The sequence below is a fragment of the Saimiri boliviensis genome, chromosome 1 (genome assembly GCF_048565385.1).
Source record: "Saimiri boliviensis isolate mSaiBol1 chromosome 1, mSaiBol1.pri, whole genome shotgun sequence".
Lineage (NCBI taxonomy): Eukaryota > Metazoa > Chordata > Mammalia > Primates > Cebidae > Saimiri > Saimiri boliviensis.
Genome location: NC_133449.1, coordinates 82,626,956 through 82,643,228, shown reverse-complemented (window position 1 = coordinate 82,643,228; position 16,273 = coordinate 82,626,956). Strand labels below are relative to the sequence as shown.

The following is a 16,273-nucleotide window of genomic DNA, read 5'->3' as shown; positions in this document are numbered from 1 at the left end:
GAGCAAGATCAAAAAAACTCAAAAGCTAGTAGAAGACAAGAAATAACTAAGATCAGAGCAGAAATGAAGGAGATAGAGACACAAAAAATCCTTCAAAAAAATCAATAAATCCAGGAGCTGGTTTTTTGAAAATATCAACAAAATAGACAGACCACTAGCCAGATTAATAAAAAAGAAAAGGGAGAAGAATCAAATAGAAGCAATAAAAAAAGATAAAGGGGATATCACCACTGATCCCACAGAAATACAAACTACCATCAGAGATTACTACAAACAGCTCTACTCATATAAACCAGTAAACCAGGCAGAAATGGATAAATTCCTAGACACTTATACCCTACCAAGACTAAACCAGGAGGAAGTTGAAACCCTGAATAGACCAATAACAAGGGCTGAAGTAGAGGCAGCAATCAATAGCCTACCAACCAAAAAAACTCCAGGTCCAGATGGGTTCACAGCTGAATTCTACTGGATGTACCAAGAAGAGCTGGTTCCATTCCTTCTGAAACTGTATCAAACAATACAAAAGGAGGGAATCCTCCCTAACTCATTTTATGAGACCAACATTATCCTGATACCAAAACCCGGCAAAGACTCAAATAAAAAAGAAAACTTCGGGCAAATATCCATGATGAACATCAATGCAAAAATCTTCAATAAAATACTGGCAAACAGATTGCAACAGCACATCAAGAAGCTTATCCATTACGACCAAGTAGACTTCATCCCAGGGATGCAAGGCTGGTTCAACATATGCAAATCCATAAATATAATCCATTATATAAACAGAACCAAAGAAAAGAACCACATGATTACCTTGATGCAGAGAAGGCCTTCGATAAAACTCAACAGCCCTTCATACAAAAAACTCTCAATAAACTAGATATTGATGGAACGTATCATAAAATTATAAAAGCTATATATGACAAACCTACAGGCAATATCATACTGAACAGGCAAAAGCTGGAAGAATTCCCTTTGAAATCAGGCACTAGACAAGGATGCCCTCTCTCACCACTCCTATTCAACATAGTATTGGAAGTTCCAGCCAGAGCAATCAGGCAAGAAAAAGAAATAAAGCGTATTCAATTAGGAAAGGAGGAAGTCAAACTGTCTCTATTTGCAGATGACATGATTGTATATCTAGGAGACCCCATCGTCTCAGCCCAAAATCTTCTCAAACTAATAAGCAACTTCAGCAAAGTCTCAGGATACAAAATCAATGTGCAGAAATCACAAGCATTCCTATATACCAATAACAGAGAGCCAAATCAAGAGCGAACTCCCCATGCTACAAAGAGAATAAAATACCTAGGAATACAACTAACAAAGGATGTAAAGGACCTCTTCAAGGAGAACTACAAACCACTGCTCAACGAAATAAGTGAGGACACAAACAGATGGAGAAACATTCTATGCTCATGGTTTGGAAGAATCGATATTGTGAAAATGGCCATACTGCCCAAAGTAATCTATAGATTCAATGCTATCCCCATCAAGCTACCAATTACCTTCTTCACAGAACTGGAAAAAAACACTTTAAACTTCATATGGAATCACAAAAGACCCCGCAGAGCCAAGGCAATCCTAAGCAAAAAGAACAAAGCCGGAGGCATCACATTGCTGGACTTCAAACTATGCTACAATGCTACAGTAATCAAAACAGCATGGTACTGGTACCAAAACAGAGACATAGACCAACGGAACAGAACAGAGACCCCAGAAGAAATACCACACATCTACAACCATCTGATCTTTGACAAACCTGGCAAAAACAAGCAATGGGGAAAGGACTCCATGTTTAATAAATGGTGTTGGGAAAACTGGCTAGCAATGTGCAGAAAGCAGAAACTGGACCCCTACCTGTCACTTTACACTAAAATTAACTCCAGGTGGATCAAAGATTTAAACATAAAACCTAACACCATAAAAACACTAGAAGAAAACGTAGGCAAAACCATCCAGGACATAGGCATAGGCAAGGACTTCATGACTAAAACACCAAAAGCAATGGCAATAAAAGCCAAGCTAGACAAATGGGATCTAATTAAACTCCAGAGCTTCTGTACAGCAAAAGAAACCATCATTAGAGTGAATTGGCAACCAACAGAACGGGAAAAAATTTTTGCAATCTACCCATCTGACAAAGGGCTAATATCCAGAATCTACAAAGAACTAAAACAGATATACAAGAAAAAAACAAAAAACCCCATTCAAAAGTGGGCAAAGGATATGAACAGACACTTTTCAAAAGAGGACATATATGAGGCCAACAAACATGAAAAAATGCTCATCATCACTGGTCATTAGAGAAATGCATATCAAAAGCACTCTGAGATATCATCTCATGCCAGTTAGAATGGCAATCATTAAAAAATCTGGAGACAACAGATGCTGGAGAGGATGTGGAGAAACAGGAACACTCTTACACAGTTAGTGGGAGTGTAAATTAGTTCAATCATTGTGGAAGACAGTGTGGCAATTTCTCAAGGACCTAGAAATAGAAATTCCACTTGACCCAGAAATACCACTACTGGGTATATACCCAAAGAACTATAAATTGTTCTATATAAAGACACATGCACATGTATGTTCACTGCAGCCGTATGTATAATATCAAAGACCTGGAACCAACCCAAATGCCCATCAATGATAGACTGAACAAAGAAAATATGGTACATATACACCATGGAATACTATGCAGCCATAAAAAATGATGAGTGCATGTTCTTCGAGGGACTTGGATGAATCTGGAAACCATCATTTTCAGCAAACTGACACAAGAACAGAAAGCCAAACACTGTATGTTCTCACTTGTAGGTGGGTGTTGAACCACGAGAACATGTGGAATCAGGGAGAGGAGCATCACACACTGGGGACAGTTAGGGGGTGTAGGGGAGAGAGCGGGGGGTGGGGAGGGAAGGAAGGGTGGGGAGGGATAACATGGGGAGAAATGCCAGATTAAGTATGCACCTAAAGTAAAATAAATAAATTAAGAAAAAAAAATTTTTTTCAGCCAAAAAAATTTTATAAATAAAAAGTCAGTGTCTGAATAAACTGTATAATTTTGTTAAACATGGTAATTTTAGGTACATGGAGACAGGTTGTCAGGCCTTAAGATGTGATTCTTCTTAGTGGGAAAATTGTGAATGTGCTGTGAAAGGTCCTTACTTGTTCCCAAGCTTACAATTGTGATAGATATGTATTCAAATATGTATATCCCCAGGGTGAGTATACACTTACCTTACAATCATTCCTACAATTGCTTTATGGTTTGCCAATAATTATGAAAAGCCAGCAGGTACAGCAACTGTTCGATTGTTCTACTTATAGTCAGAAGTATCCACAAGGAGAAAAATCTTATAGGAAAACCCAAGATTAATTTCTTCGATGACTTGTTAGGATTTTCACCCTTTGCAGCTGTGTGACTGGTATGAAAAGTTCATAGACTAGGAAAGTCAAACATTTGGTTGAAATGTTGCTGTTCTGTTCTCTGCTCTAGATGGGAGCCATCTTCCTGTAGATGCTACTTTAAAGCATCTCCTCCCTTTGCCTGTGTCTGTTGATAACTCTTGTCAATTTCTGTCACCCCGGTAACAGTCAGTCAATATGAAAATAAAGTTACTTGGAATTTATTGTGTATTTGCTAAGAAAATTAGATTTCTATAGAAAACTAAATACATTTTTTTTTTTTTAGATGGAGTCTTGCTCTATTACCCAGGCTGGAGTGCAGTGGTACGATCTTGGCTCACTGAAACCTCCACCTCCCTGGTTCAAGCAAGTCTCCTGCCTCTGCTTCCAGAGTAGGTGGGACTACAGCCATAAGCCACCATTCCTGGCTGATTTTTGTATCTGTAGTAGAGATGGGGTTTCACCATGTTGGCCAGGCTGTTATTGAACTCCTGACCTCAAGTCATCTGCCCACCTCAGACTCCCAAAGTGCTGGGATTACCGGCGTGAGCCACTGCATCGGACTAGATGCATATTTTTATTTTCCATTTTCCTTTCAAATGGAAAGGGGAGTGCTTTATTCAATCATTGAAAATCTGTGAAATGCTTCTCTTTAAAAGACAAACTTTCAAGTCAGTAGACTGTAAAGCAGATTGCCCTCTCCAAAGTGGGTGGGCCCCATCCAATCAGTTGAAGACCTGAACAGTACAAAAAGGCTGACCCTCTCTTGAGTAAGGGGAATCCTCCTACCTGACTGCTTAAGTTAGCACATCAGTCTTTTCCTGCCTTCAGACTCAAACTGAAATATCAGCTCTTCTTGGATCTCTAGCCTGCTAGCTTTCTGACTGGAATGACATCATTGGCTCTCCTGTGTCTCCGGAGCTTTCTGACTGAAGATCTTGGGATTTCTTAGCCTCCATAAAATTGCATGAGCCAATTTCTTATTTGTGTGTGTGTATAGATAGATACATACATACATTGATATATATATGTATATTAGATATAGATATAGGTATATATCTCCTATCAGCTCTGTTTCTCTGGAGAACACTGATATATTCCTCAAGTAGGCTACTGGCCATGAAAGTTGAGCAGGGTCAGTCTTATTTTGCAGATCTAAGTATTTACAATTGTCTCTGGTTTAAGAAATAAACTTTTAAATACGAAGTGGTCTATTTGAAAAGAAAAAAGAAATATTCTTGAGCTCAGGAGTTTGAGACCAGCTTGAGCAACATGGTGAAATCCCATCTCTACCAAAAATACAAAATAATAATAATAATAATAATAATAATAATAATAATAGCTGTGTGTGGTGGCACACAACTGTAGTCCCAGCTACGTAGGTGGCTGAGTTGGAAGGAATGGTTTTTCCAGGAGAGAGGTGGAGGTTGCAATGAGCTGATATCATGCCACTGTACTCCAGCCTGGGTGACAGAGTGAAACCCAATCCAAAAACAGTATACTTTATCCTAAAGGACATCACTTCAAAGAATGAAGTGGCAAGCTAACATTACCTGGATTCCACCTGAACCATCCATGGACCAAGTTTGGTTTTTGGGTTTTTTTCTTTCTCAGTCTGCTGGTCTTAGGTAAATCCATCCCTCATGAGGTCCTAGGTATGAGTTGCAGTAATGTTTCCCAGTCAATGGTAGTTGACATAGAATCTGGGCCACCTGTTCATGAAGCTTATATATGTGCTCTGGGCCTGCTCCACCCCAGTCTTGGTTGTACCTGATTTTGGATGGATTCCTCAAAGCCTACCTGACCTTATGAGTTGGTGAGTCTGTCAGAATGCCATTCATGATGGGCAGTCCTCATTGCACAGTCTGATGTCCCATGGATAAAGGCTCCAGCTTTAGCATGACCTAGTAGCTGTTTTTTGAATGGCATACAGTTCTCAGTTATAGGTGGCAAATTATCTACTGGGATGTCTCAGGGTACTTCCATGCCAACTAAAAACTGCTAGAGGGTAAATTAACAACTGCAGTTTGACAAAGTCATGGTAACCAGGCTCATGCTGCCAGGCAAGCTATCAAGACCAAAAGAAGTCCAAGAGTGGGGAAAATCTAAAATGGGTGATAGACGAGAAAAACAATGAATACTAATTAGTATGGATAAATCTCAGGCTGGGCGCAGCGGCTCATGCCTGTAATCCCAACACTTTGGGAACACCAAGGTGGGCAGATCACCTGACGTCAGGAGTTCAAGATCAGCCTGGCCAAAAGGCGAAACCCCGATTTTACCAAAAATTATCCAGGTGTGGTGGTGGGCACCTGTAATCTCAGCTACTTGGGAGGCTGAGGCAGGAGAATCGCTTGAACCCAGGAGGTGGAGGTTGCAGTGAGCTGAGATCACACCACTGCACTCCAGCCTGGGCAACAAGAGCAAAACTCCATCTCAGAAAAAAAGATCGCAAAATAGCCAGGTGCAGTGGCTCACGCCTATAATCCTAGCACTTTGGGAGGCTCAGGTGGGTGGATCACCTGAGGTCAGGAGTTCAAGACCAGCCTAGCCATCATGGTGAAATCCCATCTTTAAAAAAAAAAAAAAAAAAAAAATCTCAAAATAATTAAGATGAATGAAAGAAGCCAGTCCAAGGAAAAAAAAAAGAATACATACTATAGGATTTCATTTATTTAAAATTCTAGAAAATGCAAACTAATCTATAGTGACAGAAAGCAGATAAGTTATTACCTGGAGATAGAGTGGAGCGGACTGAGAAGACAGGATGGAGGAGGAAGCATTACAAAAGGACATCAGGAAACATATGTTTATTATCTTAATTATGGTGATGATGTTATGAGTATATGTACATGTCAAAACTTGTCAAATCCTACACTTTAAATATGTGTGGTTTATTGTATGTCAATTATATCCCAGTAAGGCTGGTTTTTGAAAAACTCATCAAGGCCAAGTGCAGTGGCTCATGCCTGTAATTCCAGCACTTTTGGAGGCCGAGGCAGGCAGATCAGCTGAGGTCAGGAGTTTGAGATCAGCCTGGCCAACATGGCAAAACCCTGTCTCCATTAAAAATACAAATACTAAGGGGAATGCTGGGAAGATGGCCGCCTAAGAACAGCTCAGGACTTCAGCTCCCAGTGAAAGTGCAGAGGGTGAGTGGACGCCGCATTTCCAGACGAACTCTTATTGCCCACAGACCAGGAGATACCCAGGCAGAGGGGTCGCCAGCGTCGCAGTCCCAGCCGGTGCGGCTGTTTTGGCCCCCGTGGGGCTGATTCCGCCCGCGCGGCTGCTGTGACCACGCCCTGTTGCTGCGGTTCTCCGGACAAAAGCCACTGGTCTGGGAGCCCTCTTAGCTGGCGAGCAGAGCCCTGAGACGGCAGAGTTGCCCAGTCATCTGAAATAGCCAGTCAGGCCAGGAGATTCCTAGGCAAAAAATCCGCCAGGAACCGGCGCCGCAGTTCAAGCCGACTCCGTGAGTCGCAGCACGGGAGATCCCGGCGCCTTTTCAACAAGCGACCGGAACGCGGGGTCATTCAACTTAAAAGAAAAGACTCTGAGTCAGGGAGCCAGGTGATCAGGCTCGGTTGGTCCCACCCCTCCACCCCCAACAACAACCAAAACAAAAACAGTAATTGGAAACCCTCTGGGTTGAGCCCTTCAAACCAAGCACAGCTGAACCGGGATGGTCCGGCTCCATGGGGGATGGGCTTCCGCCATTACTGAGACTCTCCACCGCTACGGAGGCAGGCCGCCGTTGCCGAGGCAACCTGCCACAACAGAGAGAGTTCAACATAACAGAGGCGGGGCCACCATTGCCGAGACAGTTCTAACTACGCCCTTATAAAAAGGACTACAGGGAAGAGCTCAGGGCAGCTGGGCGGAGCCCACAGCAGCTCAGCAAAGCCCCTGCGGGCAGGCAGTGGCTAGGCGTGCTGCTAGCTGGGCGGGTCCGACCTGAAAGAAAAATCAAAAAAGGTAGTAGTGCAACGGAAACTCATAAAGCTCCAACTCCCTGGGACAGAGACAGACAACAGGTGGATAAACCCACAAAAATGGGAAGAAATCAGCGCAAAAAGGATGAAAACTCCCGAAACCAGAACACCTCTCCTCCTAAAAGTGATCACAACTCCTCACCAGCAAGGGAACCAGACCGGATGGAGAAGGAGGGTGATGAAATGACAGAATCAGACTTCAGAAGGTGGGTAGTAAGAAACTACAATGAGCTAAAAGAACATGTTCTAACCCATCGCAAAGAAAATAGGAACCTTGAAAAAAGATTGGACGAACTGCTGACGAGAATGGACAGCATAGAGAGGAGTATAAGTGAATTGATGGAGCTGAAAAACGCAACACGAGAACTTTGTGAAGCATGCACAAGCTTCAACAGCCGAATTGACCAAGCAGAAGAAAGGATATCAGAGGTCGAAGATCAACTCAATGAAATAAAAAGAGAAGGCAAGAACAGAGAAAAAAGCGCAAAAAGGAATGAACAAAATCTTCAAGAAATGTGGGACTATGTGAAAAGACCTAATCTACGTCTGATAGGTGTACCTGAATGTGATGAAGAGAATGAATCCAAGCTGGAAAATACTCTTCAGGATATTATCCAGGAAAACTTCCCTAACCTAGCAAGGCAGACCAATATTCAAATCCAGGAAATACAGAGAACACCACAGAGATATTCCTCAAGAAGAGCAACCCCAAGGCACATAATCGTCAGATTCACCAGGGTTGAAATGAAAGAGAAAATGCTAAGGGCAGCCAGAGAGAAAGGTCGGGTTACCCACAAAGGGAAGCCCATTAGACTCACAGCAGATCTCTCAGCAGAAACCCTACAAGCCAGAAGAGATTGGGGGCCAATATTCAACATCCTTAAAGAAAAGAACTTTCCACCCAGAATCTCCTATCCAGCCAAACTAAGCTTCATAAGTGAAGGAAAAATAAAATCCTTTGTGAACAAGCAAGCACTCAGAGATTTCATCACCACCAAACCTGCTCTACAAGGACTCCTGAAAGAGGCTCTACACATATAAAGGAACAACCAGTACCAGCCACTCCAAAAACACACCAAATGGTAAAAAAGCATCAACACAATCAAGAATCTGCATCAACTAACCAACAAAACAGCCAGGTAGCATCAAAATGACAGCATCAAATTCACACATAACAATACTATCCCTAAATGTCAATGGACTAAATGCCCCAATCAAAAGACACAGACTGGCAAATTGGATAAAAAGCCAAAACCCATCAGTGTGCTGTATCCAGGAAACCCATCTTACATGCAAGGATACACAAAGGCTCAAAATAAAGGGATGGAGGAAGATCTACCAAGCAAATGGAGAGCAAAAAAAGGCAGGAGTTGCAATTCTCATCTCTGATAAAATAGACTTTAAAGCAACAAAGATCAAAAGAGACAAAGAAGGACATTACATAATGGTAAAAGGATCACTGCAACAAGAAGAGCTAACGATCCTAAATATATATGCACCCAATACAGGAGCACCCAGATACATAAGGCAAGTTCTTAATGACTTACAAAGAGACTTAGACTCCCACACAATAATAGTGGGAGACTTTAACACCCAATTGTCAATATTAGACAGATCATCCAGACAGAAAATCAACAAGGATATCCAGGACCTGAATACAGACCTGGAACAAGCAAACCTAATAGACATTTACAGAAATCTCCACCCCAAATCCACAGAATATACATTCTTCTCAGCACCACATCACACCTACTCTAAAATTGACCACATAATTGGCAATAAATCACTCCTCAGCAAATGCAAAAGAACAGAAATCATAACAAACAGTCTCTCAGACCACAGTGCAATCGAGTTAGAACTCAGAATGCAGAAACTAACTCAGAACCGCACAGCTTCATGGAAACTGAACAACTTGCTCTTGAATGTTGACTGGATAAACAATGAAATGAAGGCAGAAATAAAGATGTTCTTCGAAACCAATGAGAACGAAGACACAACATACCAGAACCTCTGGGACACATTTAAAGCAGTCTCTAGAGGAAAATATATAGCAATGAGTGCCCACATGAGAAGAAAGGAGAGATCTAAAATTGACACTCTATCATCAAAATTGAAAGAGCTAGAGGAGCAAGATAAAAAAAACTCAAAACCTAGCAGAAGACAGGAAATAACTAAGATCAGAGCAGAACTGAAGGAAATAGAGACACAAAAAACTCTTCAAAAAATCAATAAATCCAGGAGCTGGTTTTTTGAAAAGATCAACAAAATAGACAGACCACTAGCCAGATTAATAAAAAAGAAAAGAGAGAATAACCAAATTGATGCAATAAAAAACGATAAAGGGGATATCACCACAGATTCCACAGAAATCCAAACCATCATCAGAGATTATTACAAACAACTCTATGCACATAAACTAGTAAACCTGGAAGAAATGGATAAATTCCTGGACACCTGCAACCTCCCAAGCCTAAACCTGGAAGAAGCTGAAACCCTGAATAGACCAATAACATGGTCTGAAGTCGAGGCAGCAATAAAGAGCCTACCACCCAAAAAAAGCCCAGGTCCAGATGGGTTCACAGCTGAATTCTACCAGACATACAAGGAGGAGCTGATACCATTCCTTCTGAAACTATTCCAGACAATCCAAAAAGAGGGAATCCTTCCCAAATCATTTTACGAGACAAACATCATCCTGATACCAAAACCCGGCAGAGACTCAACAAGAAAAGAAAATTTCAGGCCAATATCCATGATGAACATAGATGCAAAAATCTTCAATAAAATACTGGCAAACCGATTGCAACAGCATATCAAAAAGCTCATCCACCATGATCAAGTAGGATTCATCCCGGGGATGCAAGGCTGGTTCAACATATGCAAGTCCATAAACATAATTCACCACATAAACAGAACCAAAGACAAAAACCACATGTTTATCTCGATTGATGCAGAGAAGGCTTTTGACAAAATTCAACAACCCTTTATGCTAAAAACCCTCAATAAACTAGGTATTGACGGAACGTATCTCAAAACAATAAAAGCTATTTACGACAAACCAACAGCCAATATCATACTGAATGGGCAAAAACTGGAAGCATTCCCTTTGAAATCTGGCACTAGACAAGGATGCCCTCTCTCACCACTCCTATTCAATATAGTACTGGAAGTTCTAGCCAGAGCAATCAGGCAAGAAAAAGAAATAAAGGGTATCCAAATTGGAAAGGAGGAAATCAAATTGTCTCTATTTGCAGATGACATAATTGTATATCTGGAAGACCCCATCATCTCAGCCCAAAATCTCCTGAAACTGATCAACAACTTCAGCAAAGTCTCAGGATATAAAATCAACGTGCAAAAATCACAAGCATTCCTATACACCAGTAATAGACTTCAAGAGAGCCAAATCAAGAACGAACTGCCATTCACAATTGCTACAAAGAGAATAAAGTACCTAGGAATACAACTAACAAGGAACGTAAAGGACCTCTTCAAGGAGAACTACAAGCCATTGCTCAACGAAATAAGAGAGGATACAAACAGATGGAGAAACATTCCATGTTCATGGTTAGGAAGAATCAACATCGTGAAAATGGCCATACTGCCCAAAGTAATTTACAGATTCAACGCTATTCCCATCAAGCTACCAATGACCTTCTTCACAGAACTGGAGAAAAACACCTTAAACTTCATATAGAACCAAAAGAGAGCCCACATAGCCAAGTCAATTCTAAGCAAAAAGAACAAAGCAGGAGGCATCACACTACCAGACTTCAAACTATACTACAAGGCTACAGTAATCAAAACAGCATGGTACTGGTACCAAAACAGAGATATAGACCAATGGAACAGAACAGAGGCCTCAGAGGAAATACAACATACCTACAACCATCTGATCTTCGACAAACCTGACAAAAACAAGCAATGGGGAAAGGACTCCCTGTTTAATAAATGGTGTTGGGAAAACTGGCTAGCCATGTGCAGAAAGCAGAAACAGGACCCCTTCCTGACACCTTACACCAAAATTAACTCCAGATGGATTAAAGACTTAAACATCAGACCTAATACCATAAAAACCTTAGAAGAAAATCTAGGCAAAACCATTCAGGACATAGGTGTAGGCAAGGACTTCATGACCAAAACGCCAAAAGCAATGGCAACAAAAGCCAAAATAGACAAATGGGACCTAATCAAACTCCACAGCTTCTGCACGGCAAAAGAAACAGTCAGTAGGGTGAATCGGCAACCAACAGAATGGGAAAAAATTTTTGCAGTCTACCCATCTGACAAGGGGCTGATATCCAGAATTTACAAAGAACTAAAGCAGATCTACAAGAAAAAAAACAAACAAGCCCATTCAAAAATGGGCGAAGGATATGAACAGATACTTTACAAAAGAAGACATACAGGAGGCCAACAAACATATGAAAAAATGCTCATCATCACTGGTCATCAGAGAAATGCAAATCAAAACCACATTGAGATACCATCTCACACCAGTTAGAATGGCGATCATTAAAAAATCGGGAAACAACAGATGCTGGAGAGGATGTGGAGAAATAGGAACACTTTTACACTGTTGGTGGGAATGTAAATTAATTCAACCATTGTGGAAGACAGTGTGGCGATTCCTCAAGGACCTAAAAATAGAAATCCCACTTGACCCAGCAATCCCATTACTGGGTATATATCCAAAGGATTATAAATCATTCTACTACAAGGACACGTGCACACGAATGTTCATTGCAGCACTGTTTACAATAGCAAAGACCTGGAACCAACCCAAATGCCCAACGATGATAGACTGGATAGGGAAAATGTGGTACATATACACCATGGAATACTATGCAGCCATCAAAAACGATGAGTTCACGTCCTTTGTAGGGACATGGATGAACCTGGAAACCATCATTCTCAGCAAACTGACACAAGAGCAGAAAATCAAACACCGTATATTCTCGCTCATAGGCGGGTGTTGAACAATGAGAACACATGGACACAGGGAGGGGAGCACTACACACTGGGGTCCGTTGGGGGGAAATGGGGAGGGGCGGGGGGGTGGGGAGGTGGGGAGAGATAGCATGTGGAGAAATGACAGATACAGGTGAGGGGACGGAAGGCAGCAAAGCACACTGCCATGTGTGTACCTATGCAACAATCTTGCATGTTCATCACATGTACCCCAAAACCTAAAATGCAATAAAAAAAAATAAATTAAAAAAAAAATACAAATACTAGCTGGGCATGGTGGTGCACACTTGTAGTCTCAGATACTCAGGAGGCTGAGGCAGGAGAATGGCTTGAAACCAGGAGGCAGAAGTTGCAGTGAGCTGAAATCGAGCCACTGTACTCCAGCCTGGGGGACAGAGCGAGACTCTGTCTAAAGAAAGGAAAAAAGAAAGAAAGAAAGAAAAAACCTCATCCAATTGTACACTTTAAATATATGTAGTTTATGTAAATTATAACTCAATAAAGTTGTAAAAAAAATTACAGATTTAGGACCAGCTGTAGCTATCGTAGGGTGTTACTGTTCATCCCACTAACCCTCCCATGTAAAGGGCTTACTTATCCTTTACATGTATTCACAGTCTGTCTAAAGGCAGGTTCCTGCCTTTTTCCTCCAGCAGTGAGTTTTCTCAGGAATTATGACCACGGAATCTTGGAGAAGCTGTGTCGAGATAGAGTGAATTTAATGTGAGAAGGAAAGAGACAAATAGATCTGTGTTGTGCAAATGGCTGACTGGGATAGATGATGTTCTAAGGCATCCTCCTTACTGAAATCCTCCTTACTGGGCAGGGTACCCTTCCCCTGCAATTCTGGGTATTGACTGTCAATGGCTCACAGGTGCCTCTCCTCTACAGCAATTGTTCTTGGCTAGTGCTCCCACCCTCTCGAGGCAGCTCAGAGCCCTTGACTGATTGGCAGAAAGAAACAAGAGGCAGGCCCCGTGCCTCACAGAACAGCTCTGTATCATGGTTTATGCTCCAGAGTCATCACTCTCTAAATTAAGCCAAAAGTACACTTTTTCCTGAGGCCACATCCTTGGTTGGCTCTTTCCCCTTCTCTGTTCTGCTTCACTCACTCCCTTTTAGGTACTGCCTGAGAAGCCCTCCATCTATCAATCACGGGCATCCAAATTCCTGTCTCAGGCTTTGGTTCTAGAGAACGTAACCTAAGAGAACCCTGAACAAACTTGCCAATCAGTGCTGAGACCCAGCTCCAAGAAGCCACCTCCTGCCCATCTGTGTTGGCTTGTATGTTCTAAATGTGACCTTAGTCCATGTCCTTCTGGCTTATATGTTATCTCTGGGTTTACCTTTATATCTGCTCACATCCTGCCTAGAACTAGGTTCCTGCCTTTTCCCTCCCAGCAGTGTGATACCCACCAGTTCTCTATCTTCATTGCTCAACTTCCAACCACCATTAAGTCATAATGAATCATCTTGAGAACTGTCATGAATCAACTCTCGATCTGGGCTCATTGTGACTGGGCCTCAATACTCCATGAATTCTTAGAAAACACTTTTTTTTTTTTTTAGACAGAGTCTCACTTTGTCACCCACGCTGGAGTGCAGTGATGCAATCTCGGCTCACTGCAACATCCGCCTCCCAGGCTCAAGCGATTCTCCTGCCTCAGCCTCCTGAGTAGCTGGGATTATAGCTGTGTGACACCATTCCAGCTAATTTTTGTATTTTTAGTAGAGACAGGGTTTCACAATGTTAACCAAGTTGATCTTGAACTCCTGACCTCAAGTGATCCTACCACCTCGGCCTCCCAAAGTGCTAGGATTACAGGTATAAGCCACCATACCCAACCACTAGACATTTTCTGATTAATTGCAATAGGGACCTGAAGCAAATGTCCAAATAATGTATTGATAAGAAAATTATTAATATTTTTAGAACAAACAACTTTATTAACCAAATGTCAAAATTGAGTTAAAAGCTTAACTTTGCTTACCTTTCCTGTGTAACCCAATTGATAACTAAATCTAACCGTTTTTCTGATAATCCACATTTGATTCCTTCCAGGGTTAGAGCTGCATCAACAGGACGTCGAAAAGCATGACTTGTGATAAAGAGGGCCTCAAAAAATAAGAGTAATGGAAGAGGCTTTCCTCTAATTTTTCCAATAGCTACAGAAAGAAGAAAATTTTCTGAGTCAAATACTTTAAAAAATAGTTTGCTTTTTCTTATTTCATATTACTATTTTCCTGCCTTTGCTTTTCAAAAACTTTAGCCATCTAAAATTATACATTTATAATTTTTAACACATGCTTATAAAGTTTATACTTTGGATAATAACTAAATATCACGTGCCAAGTGAAGATGGAGGCAGAGACTGGAATGATCTGCTACCACTCAGGGGAGGCTAACAATCCTGACAACCCTCAGAAGCCAGGAGAGAGGCATGGAATGGAACCTCCCTTAAAGCCTCCAGAAGGAGTGACCCCTTGACATCATGATTTCAGACTTCCAGCCTCCAGAACTGGGAGAGAATATATTTTTCTTTTAAGTCATAGGATTCTCCTGTTAATGATGCCAATTTGCTATGACCAAAGAAAACAAAAGGTGCAGCTGCAGATACCCAGAGGGTAAAATTCCTGATGTAAACTATCCTGCTCTAATGACCAACCAAATGAGGCAAATATAAAACTGGACATTTAGAGGTATATATTTAGTCTAATATACCCTAACTTTGAAAATAATTCAAGGAGAATGACAAGTTAGGATCCTGAAATTTACATGTAGACTCAGCCACTGACCATACTTTTGAAATAAAGTATGTCAATTTCAAATCAGCATGACTACAATTCCCTTTTTTATTAAGCTGTATGTACACTCAATGCTTGAACTTGCAGGGGAGGAAGACTGTCAATTTGAATTCTTAATTAATTCATCTGATTATTTTTCTTTTGTGAGCAGAAAATAATTTTACCACCATATCTTATTTCCTAGATTTTTATTGAACTCTCCTCCTCAAAGTCAAGTGAGACATTTTAGAGAGAACAACTGGACATGGGTGTCTTACAATTTAGAGAACAAAAAGACCAGAGCCTGATATTTGCCTGGAAAGTTTAAAGGTGAAAGGCTTTAGTGAGTAAAGAGAATTAAAGTAGAAGCAAATTCTACTTCCACAAGATTGCATGTTCCTCAAGGGTGAAGGAGATTCCATGGAAGGCAGGTAGGCTGGTTGTCTTGAAAAGACCTTCTCAGAGAGGTCTGCATGTGGGACCCGATAACCCCACTAAAGAGAGTCTTTGGGGGTACACAATACCAGAATTAGCTAAAGGGGAATCATAAGCAGCCAGCTAAAGCAATACCCCCCAAATCAATAAAGGCACAATGGAAAGTCCCTAACTAAAAAGCATAGATTAAAGCAGTCAACTAGGAGCCAACACAGGGCATCTGCCACACCCAAGAAACATCAAAGCCAAATGACCACTGCACCCGTTGAGAAGACCTTTCCTGTCCCTTACATAACCCCACTGTAAAGCTGCCTCGTGATTAGAAGAGGAGGGAGTAGCAGAATAAAGAAAAAGCAAGAGTAAACCAAACCCAAAATTACTAGAAGAAAAGAAACAATAAAGATCAGAGCAGAAATAAATGAAATTGAAATGAAGAAAATAATTTTTTAAATCAATAAGAGAAGACCAAATAAATAAAATCAAAGATAAAAAGGAGACATTATAACTGATACCACAGAAATTCATATAGTTACTATGAGCAACTATATGCCAATAAATTGGAAAACCTAGAAGAAATGAATAAATTCTTAGACACATACAACCTAACAATATTAAACCATGAAGAAATCCAAAACCTGAACAGACCAATAATAAGTAATGAGACTGAAGCCATAATA

At 41.1% G+C, this 16,273-nt stretch overlaps 1 protein-coding gene across 8 annotated transcripts in view; it reads right to left on the bottom strand.

Moving 5' to 3' along the window:
* Positions 1-16,273, bottom strand: part of CLHC1 (clathrin heavy chain linker domain containing 1) — a 65,200-nt gene that overhangs the window by 20,282 nt on the left and 28,645 nt on the right. For 7 of the 8 annotated variants that reach the window (XM_074400113.1, XM_074400112.1, XM_074400120.1 and 4 more), the window contains one exon: positions 14,369-14,543. The exons of the other annotated variant lie outside the window; for it this stretch is intronic. In XM_074400113.1, coding sequence (XP_074256214.1) covers positions 14,369-14,543 — 175 coding nt within the window. The remainder of the gene's footprint in view (positions 1-14,368; positions 14,544-16,273) is intronic. 8 annotated transcript variants of the gene reach the window in all.